The sequence below is a fragment of the Scyliorhinus canicula genome, chromosome 8 (genome assembly GCF_902713615.1).
Source record: "Scyliorhinus canicula chromosome 8, sScyCan1.1, whole genome shotgun sequence".
Lineage (NCBI taxonomy): Eukaryota > Metazoa > Chordata > Chondrichthyes > Carcharhiniformes > Scyliorhinidae > Scyliorhinus > Scyliorhinus canicula.
In genome coordinates this window covers 136,365,691-136,383,754 of record NC_052153.1, presented here as the reverse complement: position 1 = coordinate 136,383,754, position 18,064 = coordinate 136,365,691, and the positions used below count along the sequence as shown (strand labels likewise).

Sequence of the window (18,064 nt, the reverse complement as noted above, 5' to 3'; positions counted from 1 at the left end):
AACCGTGCTGCTGGCCTGCTTGGTCTGCTTTAAAAGCCAGCGATTTAGCCCAGTGAGCTAAACCAGCACCTTCCCAGCCTGGGAGGAAATGCTGATTGATTTGGGAAACAAAGCTATGCACATACCCAGCCAAATGCCCCATTGTAACATGGTCTCACCTATAACACAGTCGCAAGACCTGAGGCGGAATTATAGCCAATCCTGCTGGTGGGATTTTCTGGTTCCGGTGCAGTCAATGAACTACAGAATGGCTTGTCACCGTGACGGGATCGTAAAATTCCAACCATAGACCCTGTGTGTTATAGCAGAATTCCAGTGTAATTTTCAAACTGAGGACTTAAATCTGAATGTTTTTTTTAAACAAAACAATTAATATCTACATACTTGGGAAGTTTTTTGCCAAAATGTTTACCTGTACTTCAGTGAGTGATATGACACTGTGAGTGCCAAATTGATCCATGCCAGCAGTGTGAAACATGTCAGCTTTATTTTTACTTCCCTTGATCTTGTCTTGCCAGCTTTATTTTTACTTCCCCTGATCTTCTTTCAACTGTATTTCACTGAAGACTAGTTCATATACATATTAACGATTTGTTCCCTTGTTTGACTTTTGTTTTTACCTCCTTTTGAAAATATTTTCTCAGCCAATGGGAAATGAAATCTGATGCCGTGCACATCAGGCAGCCAGTCATTAAGGCCCCATTTCACACTGCTGGCATAAACCAAATTCACACCTTGGGTGGGATAGCACCCCGCCCTCCACCCCACCATTGTGGTGGTAGAGGTGGTCTGCCATTGACTAGTGGCAGGATCGGTCAACGCGTTTTCCTGTTGTTTGCACCTTTAGCCGCTGGTTATGGACAGAAGATTCCGCCAGTGGGATTGGCTGGAAAACTTCAACCTTAGTGTATTTTATCAAATGCGGTTCTATTATTCTGTGATATGATGTGCTTGAATATCAAATCCGATTAATGCATTGCTGTAATAAATTCAAGATATTATCTTAGTTTTTGCTTTGGTTTCCCCCACAGATTCAGTCTTTGATTGTGTCCGAAACCAGTGATGTGAAACACTTTACACAAGACAACCAGGATTATTTGATCATTAGTAGTCAAGCGGATACTCTTGACAGTAATTCAAAGGTTAATTTTGAGTAGACACTAGATTTACTGGCCACAATCTTGTACAAACTCAGTTTCATGATAGCCGTTATTTATATCATGATAAAAAGAAAGTAAAAGTTATGTCTTGCAACTAGTTAGCTGAAACACAAAAATTTTGACCGGACAGATTTCTGCTTCCTTTGCGCTTTATGCACTTCAGCCGCAAAACTGCTAAACCTTTGATTCCTATGCTTATAATTATATTTTTTATAGAATCCGTTGGAATGTTTAGTGATTGGACCTATCAGAAAATAATTTCTGAGGCAAACAGTACCCAACTCAGCTTTCTGTTCATGACTTGTTACAAAATGTAATCAGGTTGGCAATTAAATTTTCATGAGGGGTTGGAAATCGGACTGATTGGGGGAAGTGTCTACTATTTGGGGCAGGAGATAGTCTTTTTATCCCATTTAAGTGCGATAATAAAATGGAAGGAAGAATCACAATTTCTCCCCAACGCCCACCCCATCAATCACATCCCTCCAAATCAGTGTGGCCATGTGAGTGCTGGATTCAGAATAGGATTGCCTATTCTAAATACTGTTATATCCACCTTGAGATCAACTCTTTTCAGGATGCCTGCATATTATAAGAATTTCTGACTGCAGCATCTGATGGAAGCATAACTAGATTCATGAAATGCCGACCTATTTCTGTCACTGTTTTTAAATCTTGCATGATGTAGTCACAGCTAAAATTTAAAAAAATGTTTCCACAATGGTTTCATACTGTGAAAAATAAATTGAACACTTCCTTAGGTCAAAAATTAACATCCAGTTTCAAATGATATGCCCACAGATCTATAGATGGACTGGGCATTTATTTATTTTGCACCAAAACCTTCTTACCCACGGGGCTACCGGCCTCACTCTATTTAACCGAGGAAGTCTACTGTACCTGGCTGTTTCACAGTTCAGCTTCAACCAAGTATCTGTCCTATATCAATGGAGTGATGACCAGTTCAGCAATCTCCAGAATTTGATGGTCCATGGAGCAACGCATGTTAGCAGCATGACTGTTGGGATGGATATCTACCTTGTATTTTGTAACAATGCAGCTGGAGGTCAGTGATTGGGTTTTACATTCAGCCTTTTATTTTTAGGTAGATATTAACGTTCAAGAAAATGTCACTATTGTATATAATTTTCTTGGTATGTGGAGCCATGTTTTTGAAAAGGAGTTTGATAAGCTAGGAAACTCAAGTTCAGTAAATATCCAGTGTGTATGTTCTGCACTAATGTTCTTATTAGCTCAGGATGTAGACTGGCACATCTGGTGGTTATGATATTGGAGTAGCAGCCTGGACGGTGTGCATTCATAGTCCAACTATGCCAGGTTTCAGTTTAGATTATCATTAAAAACCCAACTGATTTATCTGTTCCTCCATTGAAGGGAACCTACCACCCGTCTCTAGTCTGGTCTATATGTGATTCGGTGGGGTAGGTAAGATAGTTATGTTTGGGATGGGTGGGAGGTTAAGGTATTTCAAACTCTGAATCCTAACTACTGCACACCCATTTCTGTTTCTAACGGAGGCTGGATGGGGGTGGGCAGTCAACCTGCTCCCAGAAGGGCGGGGTGGGGGGGGGGGGGGGGGCAATTTCAATATTATATGAGGCTGCTTGCTTCAGTTTTATTCACCATTTCCAATTTAAACTTGGGCAGCAGAGCTTCCTGGGCCTCAAGAAAACTGCAGATACAGGAAGGTGAAGATCCAGGTGGTAATTGCCTTTTCACTTGCCTGTTGGATCCAGGACACCTACCGTACCAAATTCTATGATTGGATACTCCAGCCCTAACTCCAACTCTTCTGATCTCTCCACAATCGCCACCACTGAAATCTCTGATCTTAACCCCCAACGCAGGGCTCTAATCTCCCCCTAGAGGTCACCGACCTTCTCCACCCTTGATGTCTGCAACCATTTTTCCCTGCCCCCCCCACCCCCCCTCCCTCACAACAGAACTACATACTGAATCCTCTGACCTCAATTTAAACTGCACTTCTGGGTGACTTCCAAGTTTCCCCAAAAGTAGGTCATAGAGTTAAAATCCCACCCAACTCACGAGTTGTTACCATTTTGTGCAACTAGCAGAAGTAGAGCAGCTAAAACAAGATTTTGTGCCAGATTTATGTTGTTGATAATAGTGCTTAAATCCTGGCATAACGAGGATGCTAGAGAGTTAATTCACCTTCCCCCCGTTAGAGGCGTCGGTGGACAGAATATGAATTCATGTAAGGATGCCTCAGATGTCTATACTTTTGCTTTTCAAAATTTTAATGAATTTTATTTTGTCAAAAATAGTTTGTTTTTGAATTGCAATTTACTGTAATTCCTAGAGGCGACTGATGTCATTTAAGTTACTCATGGAAGGGTATCAGATGTATTGTTTTAGCCACTTTTGGGTACAGAATATTATTTATGCACAAATGCAATAACTAAATTTCTATTTACTGTACTTCACAGGCAACCATACTTCCTGTCACGTGTACATTTGGGAGACGGGTCAACCTTTTTTAAAACTGGTCCAGACTATTCCTGCTAAACTTGTGAGACATATCTTCCTTTTTACTCCACCCTCTGGCTTTGGTAAGACTCCAGAAATGAACTCTGCAGTGCATCAAGTACACAGTGAATTCTTTATCAAAAATAAGTGGTGCACAAAAAGTTCAGTGTGTAAAATTTACAGTAAACGTGTACAGTTTATGTGATCAATTAAAATAATAATAAGATAATAAAAAAAGATAGTTTTGAGGGTATTACAATGAGCGGCATTCCACACCCCCATTCTTATAGATTAACATGGCAACACAGTTATAAGGAGATGGAGTGAAGTTCAGGCTGCTTCTAATCATTACATTCATACCCTATGCAGTCTATTAACTGTATATGTGGCAGACAACACATCCACCTCATTGATCTTCTAAATCGAGATAGTTCCCCATAGGCATTACCAAGTATCTCTGTTGGGATCTGTAAATGAAGTTAATGACATCTTGGCAGTTGTGCCCAATTAGTCTGCTCGGGTCTTTCATTGGCATGGCATACCTTCTTTAATACAAAACCAATGGAAGCATGACATACTATCGTACTTCTGAAGTAACCAAAATTAGGGTGAATCATTAACTCACATATCTTACTGATGCCATTGAGACTTCTGAAACCCTGGGACCTCTACAAGACCTAATTGTCAAGCCAGGGTGCGCTTTCCTCTGTCTGCAGATGAAGTGTGTGCTTTCCAGCAAATGATCTCAGGGCACGACCTCATGAAGAATCATAAAATGGTTACAACACAGCCCATCGTGTCCATGCTGGCTCTCTGCCAGAGAACCAAGTTCCCCAGCCCTGTATTCTGCCTTTTCTTCAGGTGTTTATCCAATTTCCTTTTGAAAGTCACAAGTGTCTTGGCGTCCGTCACACACACTGGAAGTGCATTCTAGATCCTAACTAACCACGTGCATAAAATCATTTTTTCCTCTTATTTTTGGTTTGTTTCCCATTCAGCTTATGTCAGTGTTCTCTGGATTTCCACCTGTGGTGGTATGATTTCCATAGCTGTCTGCCATTGGTGCAGAACACCAGCTTACCATTGGCTCTGGTCGGTCATGTGCCTCTCGACCGATTGGTTGAGACTAGACATGTGACGGCTCTCCGATTGGTCGAGAGGCTGAGTTAACCACGCCTCCAGATCGAGGTATAAATAGCCAGAACGCCCGGCGGTCGTCCATTTACTGTAGTCGACCACAGGGCTAACTTCTAGCTTATTAAAGCCTAACTTTTGTACAGTAACTCGTCTCGCGTTCGATTGATGGTTCATCAATTTAATAAGCTAGAATTTTGAAGATGGAGCTCCGGATCAAGCCCGAATGCCTCCGCATCAGCCGGCCAACTCAGAACGCTTCAGAAATCTTTCAACATTGGCTAGCATGTCTCGAGGGATACCTGGCGTCTGCAAACAGTCCCCCCCACCATGGCACAGAAGCTTCACATCCTCCACTCCAGCGTGGGCACGGCAGCCTACGCGATGACCAGGGAAGAAAAAGATTACGATGCGGCCATGCTTAAGCTGAATGGATAGTTTCTTAAACCAGTCAACAGAGTATTCGCCCGACATCTGCTGGCTACCAGACAACAGCTCCCCGGTGAGTCATTAGACCAATTTTGCCAGGCCCTCGCTGTCCTGGGGAGGAATTGCTCCTGCCTCCAAATTTCAGCCACGGAGCACATGGAACTTCTGATCAGAGATGCTTACGTGGCTGGGATGCAGTCTGCCGCTATCCACCAGCGGATGCTGGAGAAAGACGACCTCAGCTTAACTGAGGCACGGACTTTCTCCACCTCCCTGGAGGTCGCCGATTTTAATGCCCGCGCCTATGTCCCCAGCCGCGCTGCACCATCCTGGGCCTCCTGGCAAGCTTCCCCACCGCCACCCGCCGCTCCCGACCTCCCTCAGGCCTGCGCCGCGGGACGCCCCGACAAGTCCACAGGGCCCCGCTGCTATTTCTGTGGGTTCGCGAAATGCCCTCGCCCCGCCGCCCAGCCCGCTCCGCCCTCTGTAAGAGCTGCGCGAAGAAGGGCTACTTCTCCTCTGTCTGCCAGGCCAAATCGGTCGCTGCTGTACCACGCAGCGACCGGCGATCCCCCCCTCCGGGCCCTTGCTGGCCCCTCCAGTATGCCGATCTCTCCCCCCCCCCTCCCCCTCTCCCCCCCCCGGCCCCTGCGCCCGGCCTGCGCACCTCCCCGTCTCCTCCAGGCCCTTCCGGGCCCCCCCAGCGCACCGCGCAACTCTCTCCTCGCTGCCCCCCTCAACCACGAGGGCCCCGCGGGCGCCGCCATCTTGGGGCGCCGACCCCATGTGCGGGTACTGGGCGCCGCCATCTTGGGATTCTGACTCCATGTGCGGATCCTGGGCACCACCTTCCGGGACTGGCACGCAAGGTTCTGCCAGCTACTACTCGGGCGACGACGATTGCGACAGCGGTTCCTCTCCACGGCTCGCGGCCATTCAACTCGACCGGTCACGACCACGCACGCTCGCCAAAACAACAACGTTGATCCACCTCAATGGCCACGAGACGGGCTGCCTGCTGGACTCCGGGAGCACAGAAAGCATCGTTCACCCTGCCACGGTAAGACGCTGCGCGCTCCCTGTCCATCCTGTAAAACACAAAATCGGATTAGCCTCAGGTTCGCACTCCGTCTGCATCACCGGCTGCTGCATCGCGGACCTCACGGTCCAAGGGAAGGTTTTTAAAAATTACAAACTCCTTGTCCTCCCTGACCTTTGCACACCGGCACTCCTAGGACAGGACTTCCAGTGTAACCTGCAGAGCTTGACCTTCCAATTCGGCGGCCCTATACCCCCCCTCACTGTCTGCAGCCTCGCGTCCCTCAAAGTGGACCCCCCCTCCTTGTTTGCTAATCTCACCCCCGATTACAAACCCGTCGCGACACGGAGCAGACGGTACAGCTCCCAGGACCGGTCCTACATCAGGTCCGAGGTCCAGAGGTTGCTGAAGGAAGGGGTCATCGTGGGCAGCAACAGTCCCTGGCAAGCCCAAGTGCTGGTGGTCCGGACTGGGGAGAAAAACCGGATGGTCATCGACTATAGCCAGACCATCAACCGGTTTACGCAACTGGACGCGTATCCTCTCCCCCGTATTTCCGCCATGGTAAACGATATCGCGAATTACAAAGTCTTCTCCACGGTGGACCTTAAGTCCGCTTACCACCAGCTCCCCCTCCGCGCGAGTGACCACAAATACACCGTGTTTGAGGCAGATGGGCGCCTCTATCACTTCCTTAGGGTTCTATTTGGTGTCACAAATGGGGTCTCGGTCTTCCAACGGGAGATGGACCGAATGGTCGACAAGTACGGATTACGGGCTACCTTCCCGTATCTCGATAATGTCACCATCTGCGGCCACGACCAGCAGGACCATGACGCCAACCTCCAAAAATTCCTCCAACCCGCAAAACTCCTTAACCTCACATACAATAAGGATAAGTGCGTGTTTAGCACCGACCGTCTAGCCATCCTCGGCTACGGAGTGCGTAACGGAGTGATAGGCCCCGACCCCGAACGCATGCGCCCCCTGATGGAACTCTCTCTCCCCAATACCCTCAAATCCTCAAACGCTGCCTGGGTTTCTTCGCTTACTACGCCCAATGGGTTCCCAATTACGCTGACAAGACCCGTCCCCTCATTCAAACCACGTCCTTCCCGTCGTCGACAGAGGCCTGCCAGGCCTTTAGCGCATCAAAGCGGACATCGCAAAGGCCACGATGCGCGCCATCGACGAGTCCCTTCCAGGCCGAGAGCGACGCATCAGAAGTAGCCATGGCGGCCACCCTGAACCAAGCAGGCAGACCCGTGGCCGCCTTCTCCAGAACTCTCCAGGCTTCCGAACTCCGCCACCCCTCTGTGGAAAAGGAAACCCAGGCCATAGTCAAAGCTGTGCGACATTGGAGGCATTATTTGGCCAGCAGGAGGTTTACCCTCCTCACAGACCAACGGTCAGTAGCCTTCATGTTTGATAATGCACAAAGGGGCAAGATTAAAATGACAAGATCTTACGGTGACGGATCGAGTTGTTCACGTACAACTATGAGATCTTGTATCGTCCTGGGAAGCTCAATTAGCCTCCTGATGCCCTGTCCCGCGGTACCTGCGCCAGCACGCAGATATACCGCCTCCGCTCCCTCCATGCGGACCTCTGCCATCCAGGAGTGACCCGTCTCTACCATTTCATTAAGGCCCGCAACCTGCCTTTCTCCATCGCGGGAGTCAGGACAGTAACCCGTGACTGCCACATCGACGCAGAGTGCAAGCCGCACTTCTACCGCCCCGAGCGCGCACATCTGATCAAAGCATCCCGCCCCTTCGAACGTCTCAGCATTGACTTCAAGGGGCCCCTTCCCTCTAACAACCGCAACATTTACTTCCTGGCGGTAATCGATGAATACTCCCGCTTCCTCTTCGCCATTCCCTGCCCCGACATGACCACATTGACCGTCATTAAGGCCCTCCTCTCCATCTTCTCCCTGTTCGGCTACCCCGCGTACATACATAGCGATCGGGTGTCCTCATTTATGAGCGACGAGCTGCGTCAATTCCCGCTCAACAGCGGCACTGCCTCTAGCAGGACGACCAGCTATAACCCTCGGGGTAACGGGCAGGTCGAGCGGGAGAATGGTACCATCTGGAAGACCATACTACTGGCCCTCCAGTCTAGAGATCTCCCTATTTCCCGATGGCAAGAGGTTATCCCCGATGCCCTACATTCTATCCGCTCACTCCTCTGTACCGCAACAAATCAGACACCTCATGAACATCTTCTTGTTTTCCCCAGGAAGTCGTCCTCCGGATCCCCTCTCCCGATGTGGCTGGCCGCCCCCGGACCCATCATGCTCCGGAAGCATGTGCGGGTGCACAAGTCCGATCCGTTGGTGGAACAAGTCCAGTTACTCCACGCTAACCCGCAGTATGCGTACGTGGAGTACCCCGATGGTCGGCAGGACAAGGTCTCCCTCCGGGACCTGGCACCCGCCGGCGTGCGGCCTTCCTCCCCACCCTTCACCACAGACCCCACCTTGTTTTTTTTCCCCCAGCGCCCCACCCTGGCCACCCCTTCCCCATCCACGGCGTCTCCACCGCCAGCTCGGGTGACGGAGACTGTTCAAGGACCATCGCTCCCGGACTCCAGGACGTCAGCGGAACCACCACCATCGGCTGAACCGACGTCACCTACTCCACTGCGGCGGTCTGCCAGAACGTCACGATCCACGAAAAGACTGATCGAATCGATTTAATTTACAGCTACTCCATGGAACTTGTTGGGACATTTTGTACTATTGTTAATTGTCTGGGCCAGTGGGAAGTCAAAAGAAATAATTTAAAAAAGAATAAGATTTTTTTTTTTCTCCCTTTCCTGGCTGCTACGCATACCACCAGTTCCCCCCCCCCCCGCTCTCGTTGACCCCCCCCCCCCCCCCCCCCCCCCCCCCCCCCCAGGGCTTCTTTCTCCGCAAGGGGTGAATGTGTTGAAGATTTGCATAGCTGTGTGCCATTGGTGCAGAACACTGGCTTACCATTGGCCCTGGTCGGTCATGTGCTTCTCGACTGTTTGCTTGAGACCAGTCATGTGACGGCTCTCCGATTGGTCGAGAGGCTGAGTTAACCACGCCTCCAGATCGAGGTATAAATAGCCTGAACGCCCGGCGGTCGTCCATTTACTGTAGTCGACCACAGGGCTAACTTCTAGCTTATTAAAGCCTAACTTTTGTACAGCAACTCATCTCGCGTTCGATTGATGGTTCATCACCACCCTATCTCCAATGAGAACAGTTTCTCTCGACCCCCTATCAAATGTCCTCTCAACCTTGTCCTCTCTAAGGAGAACAGACCCATTTTCTCCATTCTATCTTCGTAACTAAAGTCCCTCATCTCTGGATACATTCCTATAAATCTTTTCTGTACTGTCTCTACAGATTTCACTAAAGTGTAGTGCCCAAAATAGGACAGTCTTCCAGTTGAAGCCACACTCGTGTTTTACAAAGGTGGTTCATAACGTTCTTGATTTTATGCTTTCTTCCTCTATTTATAAAGCCTAGATAGATCATAGATCATACAATTTTCAGTGCAATAGGAGGCCACTCGGCTCATCGAGTCTGCACCGGCCCTTGGAAAGAGCACCCTACTTAAGCCCACAACGCCACCCTAACCCCGTAACCCAGTAACCCCACCTAACCTTTTTGGTCACTGAGGGCAATTTAGCATAGGATACCTTATGTCTCTTTAATTGTTTTCAACACCTGCCCTGCCACCTTCAATAATTTGCAAACATACTCCCTCTCCAGCTCTCTCCCTTCCTGGTCCCCTTTCAGAATTGTACCTTTTATTTTAAATTGGCTCTCCTCATTCTTCTGACCAAAACACATCACCTCATACTTATCTGCATTAAATTTCATCCGCCACCTATCCGTTCATTCTACTAGCCTATATGTTCTCTTGAAATCTATCACTGTCCTCTCACAGTTCACAATACTCCCAAGTTTTGTGTCACCTTTAAATTTTGAAACTGTGTCCTGTACTCCCAACTCTAGGTCATTTTGTATCTAGAAAAGCAGTGGTCTTAGTACTAGCCCTTGGGGAACTGTTGTGATGCCTTCATTCTCTTCTTCCAAACACCTCAGAACAGGGGATTCCCATTGGGCGATAATAGCGCTGGAGCAAAAAAAATTAGAACAATTTTCAGAAGATTCAATGGAAGTCTAAAAATAGCAGTTCAGAAATAATTCTTATTTAGCATTATGGTGTCCTATGGTAGCATCATGACGTTTTACTGAATTAACATTACCCAATAACTCAGAGTACTAATTTCACATGGCCGTAATTTCAAAACTGTCAGGGGATAGTGTGTGCAATACCATTGTCCCAAAACGAATATTTCAATGAAAGGCATGTTTGGGTCAGGTTTTTCTATCCCTCTGCATTCCAAATTTCTGTGTTTTGTGAAGTAGGTCTGGTGGATCAGAAAATCCTAATTGCCAACTGTTCACAATTACTTTAGTAAGATAGATGTGATGCCTAATAATATTTACTAAATAATAATCAGTCATCTGATTCATAAACATAACTGAACAATTTTGAATATATATGCACTCCTGGTTATAATCTGCAGTTAAGATCAATTTAAGTCAGTTGGGGTTTAAATTAAATACCAACTTCACCTAATATTTTCATTACGTGTCTGTAACAATCACTTCCAGTAGAACCATCTCTTTCCCTACATATTCTCTATTATCAGAATACTAACATAATATGATAATCTTTATTAGTGTCACAATTAGGCTCACAGTAACACATGAAGTTACTGTGAAAATCCCTTAGTCACTACTCGCCTGTTCGGGTACACAGAGAGAGAATTCAGAATGTTCAATTCACCTAACAAGCACGCCTTTCAGGACTTGTGGGAGGAAACCGGAGCATCCGGGGGAAACCCACGCAGACACAGGGAGAATGTGCAGACTTCGCCCAGACAGTGACACAAGCCGGGCATCAAATCCTGGTCCCTGGCGCTGTGAAGCGACAGTACCACCGTGCCGCCCATTTGTTTGATTTGTAGTTAGAAGACCAGTGTTGGACTTTGCAGATAATTTTTTAAGTGGGAAACTATCAGTGTGGAATGCAACAGAGCTATTTGTGAACTTTATTCAAGATGCCTGTTGAAAGGGGATTGAAAAACATTTAATTACAGATAATCCATTAACCATACTGGGAGTGGGGGTTGACCTCCAAATTTTACACATGAACCATTTCACAGGATTTGTGTAGTGCAGAAGACGGGCATGGGGACCATTGTGGTTTGCTGTATTGTAACTTAACGGCCATAGGGGAGGCGGTGGCAGAGTGGTATTGTCACTAGACTAGTAAACCAGAGACCCAGAGTAATGCTCTGGGGACCCAGGTTCAAATCCTGCTACTGCAGATGGTGAAATTTGAATTCAGTAAAAATCTGGAATTAAAAGTCTAATGATGACCATTGTCGATTGTCGTAAAAGCCCATCGGTTTCACTAATGTTCTTTAGGGAAGGAAATCCGCCATCCTTACCTGGCCTCACCTACGTGTGGCTCCAGACCCACAGCAATGTGATTGACATTTAACTACCTCCTCGGGTGCAATCGGGGATGGGCAATAAAAAGCCTGCGATGCCCACGCCCCATGAACGAATAAAAAAAAAACTCCAGAACATTTCTAATCAGTTAAATATATAAAGTCGATGTCATTTTTCTTTCAGTTCATCTTCTGCTGGCTGGTGAAGATCAGTCAATCCTCTACATATGGAATTCAGCAATGAGTCAGTTTAAATTGGTGCTGGAACTCCCACCAGCAAATCATATGCTTTCTGTCACTGTTTCTGCACTCAATGAAACCAAAACCCTCATTGCTGCTGCAGGTGATTTGGATTCCTGGATCTATGAGCTAGTTTCTGTCTCTAACCAATCAGATTTTATTCCAGGGTAAGAATTACTAATTTGCTTTTGCTTCTTTACTTATTTTATTTGAAATAAATTAATTTCCTCTTCGACAGCTCAGAGGAACAACCTTGATATGAATGAAATATGTATTGCTGGGCTGACCACAACCTTATTGGGGTTCAGGGAATAGTTGCACCCAAACATAAAAACACACAAAAAAGGGGTGACAGCATTTCAGGCTAGATCTCCGCATCTCCCATGTTGTTCTGTGATTTCCAAGGTTTCCCCAAGGGAACAGTGTGGAATGATCTGAGCCTATAAAATACACAGGAAAGCATTTACCCATAACTGCATTGTTTACATTAAATTTCAGGATTATTGCCTTTTAAAAGCCTCTTGACTGAACGGTCCAGGCTGTTTCAAAGGCAGGATTACCATTGTTTATTGATATAACTCTTGAAGAGGCCCATTAACTCTGAAGTGCAGCTGTTTTTCTAACCACAGCTTTTATTCAAGAGGCTGTCTCTTTGTTCTGAGTACCTGGTCTTTCTAAATCGCTCATTTCCCAAAGCTTTTACGCATCCAAAGATGTGCGGGTTAGGTGGATTGGTCATGCTAAATTGCCCGTAGTGTCCTAATAAAAGTAAGGTTAAGGGGGGGGTTGTTGGGTTACGGGTATAGGGTGGATACATGGGTTTGAGTAGGGTGATCATGGTAGCACAACATTGAGGGCCGAAGGGCCTGTTCTGTGCTGTACTGTTCTATGCTCTATGCTCTATGCTTCAAAACATGCACACAGGCTTGAAAACCATGAAGGGAGATGAAATTGATAGTGAAAAAACACTTCAATGGTTTCCACCACATTAAAGGGAATAGTTTACCTTAATATCACAGATCTTGAACTAGGCATGCTGACAAAGTTTAAAGGGTTCAAGGCTGCAGATGGGAAGACTTTCTGTTTATTCTCAGAGGACTTTAATATTGATATGCTGACAGACAGTTTAACGGAATTAAAAGCTGCAGACAAGGTGCCATACAGGAGGCTGTTAAATACGTTAAGAGCCCATGGTGTTCAGGGTAAGATACTGGCATGGACAGATGATTGTCTTAATGGCAGGATGGCAGCTGGTGACAAGTGGTGTGCCTCAGGGTCGGTGATGGGACCACAACATTTCACAATATACATTAACAATCCGGAAGAAGGAACTTAAGGCACAGTTGATAAGTTTGCAGATGCTACAAAGATATGCAGAGGGACAGGTAGCATTGAGGAAGTAGGAGGCTGCAGAAGGACTTGTACAGGCTAGGAGAGTGGGCAAAGAAGTGGCAGATGGAATATAATGTGGAAAAGTGAGAGGTTAAGCACTTTGGTAGGAAGAATGACGGGATAGAATATGTTCTAAATGGAAAAAGGCTATGTAAATCAGAAATACAAAGGAACTTGGAAGTCCTTGTTGAAGATCTTCTTAAGGTTAACGTGCAGGTTCAGTTGGCAGTTAGGAAGGCAAATGCAATGTTAACATTCATGTCAAAAGGGTTACACAAAAGCAGGGATGTACTTCTGAGGCTGTATAAGGCCCTGGTCAGACCCCACTTGGAGTATTGTGAGCGGTTTTGGGCCCCGCAACTAAGGAAGGATGTGCTGGCCTTGGAGGGGGTTCGGAGGAGGTTCAGAAATGATCCCTGGAATGAAGAGCTTGTCATATGAGGAGCGGTTGAGGACTCTGAGTCTGTACTTGTTGTGAGTTTAGAAGGATGGGGGGGGGGGGGGATCATATTGAAACTTGCAGGACAGTGAGAGGCCTAGGTAGAGTGGACATGGAGAAGATTTTTCCACTAGTAAGAAAAGCTGGAACCCAAGGGCACAGCTCAGACTAAAGGGACAATCCTCTAAAACAGAGATGAGGAGGAATTTCTTCAGCCAGAGAGTGGTGAATCTGTGGAATTCTTTGCCACAGAAGGCTGTGGAGGCCAAATCACTGAGTGTCTTTCAGGTAGAAATAGATAGGTTCTTGATTAATAAGAAGATCAGGGGTTCTGGGAGGATGGCAGGAAAATGAGGATGAGAAACTTATCAGCCATGATTGAATGGCGGAGCAGATCCGATGGGCCAAATAGTGTAATTCTGCTCCTATGTCTTATGGTTTTAGATGGGAAGACCAGCCAAATGTTCCCCAGTCCAAGATTAGGGCCCACCCCTCTCAGGTCCAGCATGAACCCTGATCCTCTTTAAAAAATTTACGATGTGGCATGGAATGGCATGAAAGCTCCGATCATGTGAAAATAAATGGCACCTCTGCGTCCCTCCGAGAGCCAGCTGGAATCTCTCTGGTTCTCCTGCTGGCAGGAGCATTTAGTCTGCAAATATGAGAATTGTGCCCTTTATTTGTTGTAAAATTATATGACAATATGTTGTGGAGTAAGATGAGACAAATGTGTACAGTATAAATCAAATTTACACGAAACAAATCAATTTTGGACCAACTTTAAAAAATGCAACTAAGTTTTATTTTAAAAATTCTACAAGTTGCTCCTGTTCTCATTGTATTAATGTTAACATTAATGGCAATATTCTGTCACCTACAGGTCTGGTGAACTCACATTTGAACCTGGGGATAAAGATGCTGTGATAGCAATAAATATTCTTGATGATGATATACCAGAGGATGATGAGATTTTTGCAGTGAGGCTCACAAATGCAAAAGGAGGAGCTGAGATTGGTGCTAATGATGAAGTAGATGTCATCATCCAGTCAAATGATGATGCACATGGGATAATTGGTTTTGTACAAGTAAGTGCAGGCATTAATTTTCACGTTGATTTGCTTTATCAATAAATATGCTTCAATATTTTGAGTAAGAAGTCTTATAACACCAGGTTAAAGTCCAACAGGTTTGTTTCAAACACGAGCTTTCGGAGCGCAGCTCCTTCTTCAGGTGACAGCTGCGCTCTGATAGCTCATGTTTGAAACAAACCTGTTGGACTTTAACCTGGTGTTGTAAGACTTCTTACTGTGCTCACCCCAGTCCAACGCCGGCATCTCCACATCATCAATATTTTGAGGCATTCTATGACTATTATGTCAGAGACATTGTGCAGGTGAGATTTTCTGGCCATTCAGGCTAGTGGAATCTTACGATCTAGCAGACAGCGCACCTCTGCACCAATACGGGCTAGGGATGCATTCAACGGGAAACACTGCTGACAATGGCGGGGCCAGAATTTCCCACCACACGCATATATATGTGTGTGTAGCTGGGAGAGCAGGGAGGGCACGCAAGTGGTGAGGATCAAGGAGAAATGAGGGGACGAGTTTGGGAGGGAGATAGATTGGGGTGTGTGGAGTGAAACACTGCGCAGGATGAATTCGACCTTGTGTGTGAGGATGAGCTTGATACAGTTTAAGGTGGTACACAGGGTGCACATGATTCAGGCGAGGATGAGTGGATTCCTCCAGGGGTTGGCAGGCGAGTGTGAGAAGAGTGGGTGAGGACCAGCAACCACTTGCATATGTTTTGGGGCTGTGAGAAGTTAGATACTGGCCGGGAGTGTTTGGGACGCTAGCAAAGATTGTGGGGGTAGAGGTCGGGCCGGACCCAATGGTGTCAAATTTGGGGATATTGGAAATGCCGGAGCTGATGGAGGGGAGGAAGGCTGTTGTTGTGGTCTTCGCTTCTCTGGTTGCCCGGTGGAGAATTTTGTTGGAATGGTGGTCTACTACATCACCGGGGCTGGTGGCCTGGCTATGGAATCTGAATGACTCACTCCGGTTAGAGAATATTAAGTTTGAATTGAGGTGTTCAGTGGAGGACTTTGAGGCACGGTTGGGATTGTTTGTTGCTATGTTTGAGGAATTGTTTGTCGTCGAGGGAAGCAAAGGTGGGGCTGAAAGAGGGGAAAAACCTGTACAGACTGTAAAACTGAGTTGGGGAGAGTACTCCCCAGATTATTTATGTTTTTGAATTTTTTGAATATGTTTGGAAAAAAATACATTTAAAAAAAAAATAAAAGATCCCGCCACTGACCACTGGCCAGTTGCCCTCCGCTGCTGAAGAACACGCAGGAGAATCCTGCCCTACATGATGTTCCAGAATCGTGATGTTAACGTGAAAAGGCTATATGTGTTCAAGTCTCAAATTAAAGTGGTGGCAGTGCAACATTCAAGTCATATTTGTGATTGAGGGAACTTTCATTATTACTGAGAATGCTGATTAAGATTTCTTCTCCGATTGAAGTGAAAAAATAAATGGATTTCTTTGTAAATGACCACAGAATAGTCAGTACATTTATTCTGAAATTTATAGCGATGCAACATTAGAGTTGAGAGTATGTTTTTCTCCCTCTTGAAGAGTTCTTTGTCCAAGCAAGTTGAAGAATTGGAACAGAATAGTATGGTCACTCTGACTATTGAACGACAGCGAGGAACACACAGATCTGTGACTGTGCAATGGACAGCCAATGGAAACATCAATGATATCTTTCCAACTTCTGGAGTAGTAAGGATATTTTACCTTTTTTTATCGAGTTGATTTGTTCTTCTGTGGTCAAAGACTTGTGGGTGAGCTGGGTTGAAATCTAGGGTTTCGAATTCTTGCTTTATTACCCAGTTGTCATTTTTTCCTTCATTCTACTTTAAACTCCAAAAATGATTGAGCTAAAACTCATTCCTTGAATTTCCCCTTTGTCATTTCTACGATCTTTGTTTGCTTTAGCTAAGTACAGAACCATAAAATATTCTACAGTGAATTGGCTGGCATCACATTTTGCCCACATTTGATACCTCCATAGTACATTTCCACATTCACCACTATCTGCATAAAGTTGCTAACTAGAAACTGTCCTTCTAGTTTCCCTCTTCTAAGCTTGAGCCTATGTTTTCCAGTTCTAGATTTGCTGATAATTTCAACCATATTATCAGGAAAGAGATGCTTTTCAGCAGCTTCAACACTTGTAGTAGCTATGCCGAGCCTTCTCTTCAGAATAAACAATCCTAAATTCACCATATCCTTCACAGTTCAGGGCGGGATTCTCCGACCCGCTGCCGGGTTGGAGAATCGCCGGGGGCCGGCGGGAATCCCATCCCCGACGTCTCCCGAAATCTCCGGCACCAGCGATTCGGCGTGGGCGGGAATCGCACCGCACCTGTCGGCGCACCCCCCCCCCCCCCCCCCCCCCCCCGGTGATTCTCCGGCCCGCAATGGGCCGAAGTCCCGCTGCTGTCATGTTGGTCCAAAAAATCAAACCACCTATCTCACCGGTGGGACCAGGCGGCGCGAGCGGGCTCCGGGGTCCTGGGGGGGGGGGGGGGGGGGGGGGGGGGCACGCGACGATCTGAGATTAGACTTCTGCTTCTAGTGCTGTTGCAAGACTATCCTGCGACCTTTATTTCATTGGCTAATCTAAGCTACAACCTGTACTTCCATTTCCATATCTGTTGATGTTATTACTGAGAGATTTTTCTCTTGTACTATTGGAGATTCTTTAATTGTGATCCATTTTCTAACACAAGAGTCACTTCTGGAATCACTATCACTACTTACCCAGCACTTCCTTACTTTCTATTCTTTCACAACACTTTGCCAGTCTATGGACCTCACTGCTTGGCCATCAGCCTGAATATTGGACCACTATTTAAACTTGCCAGTCGCTTTTCTTGCATATCCCATAATTGTCACATCCCTCTATTCATTAGATTCCTCTGGAATTTATGTCATCCAAATACCCACTCTGGAAAATTGGCCTGTGGATGTGAATCACTGTCTAGCTCTGGAAAATCTGAATTTGTTCCTTCATCACAAAACACATGAACACTTGAGATGTAAAGTGCCTTATTTACTTCTGCCAATTGTTCAAAGTTTGCGATTTTGTAATTAATTCTGATTAATCATGAAAAATTAACCTTTAAATTTGATTCCTATGTT

At 46.2% G+C, this 18,064-nt stretch overlaps 1 protein-coding gene across 8 annotated transcripts in view; it reads left to right on the top strand.

Moving 5' to 3' along the window:
- Positions 1–18,064, top strand: part of adgrv1 (adhesion G protein-coupled receptor V1) — an 838,553-nt gene that overhangs the window by 310,924 nt on the left and 509,565 nt on the right. For all 8 annotated transcript variants that reach the window (XR_005461637.1, XM_038805279.1, XM_038805282.1 and 5 more), the window contains 6 exons: positions 1,032–1,142; positions 1,962–2,226; positions 3,629–3,751; positions 11,963–12,185; positions 14,730–14,934; positions 16,493–16,639. Coding sequence is in view for 7 of the 8 variants with exons in the window: in XM_038805279.1 (XP_038661207.1) it covers positions 1,032–1,142; positions 1,962–2,226; positions 3,629–3,751; positions 11,963–12,185; positions 14,730–14,934; positions 16,493–16,639 (1,074 nt within the window). In the remaining variant the exon portion in view is untranslated. The remainder of the gene's footprint in view (positions 1–1,031; positions 1,143–1,961; positions 2,227–3,628; positions 3,752–11,962; positions 12,186–14,729; positions 14,935–16,492; positions 16,640–18,064) is intronic.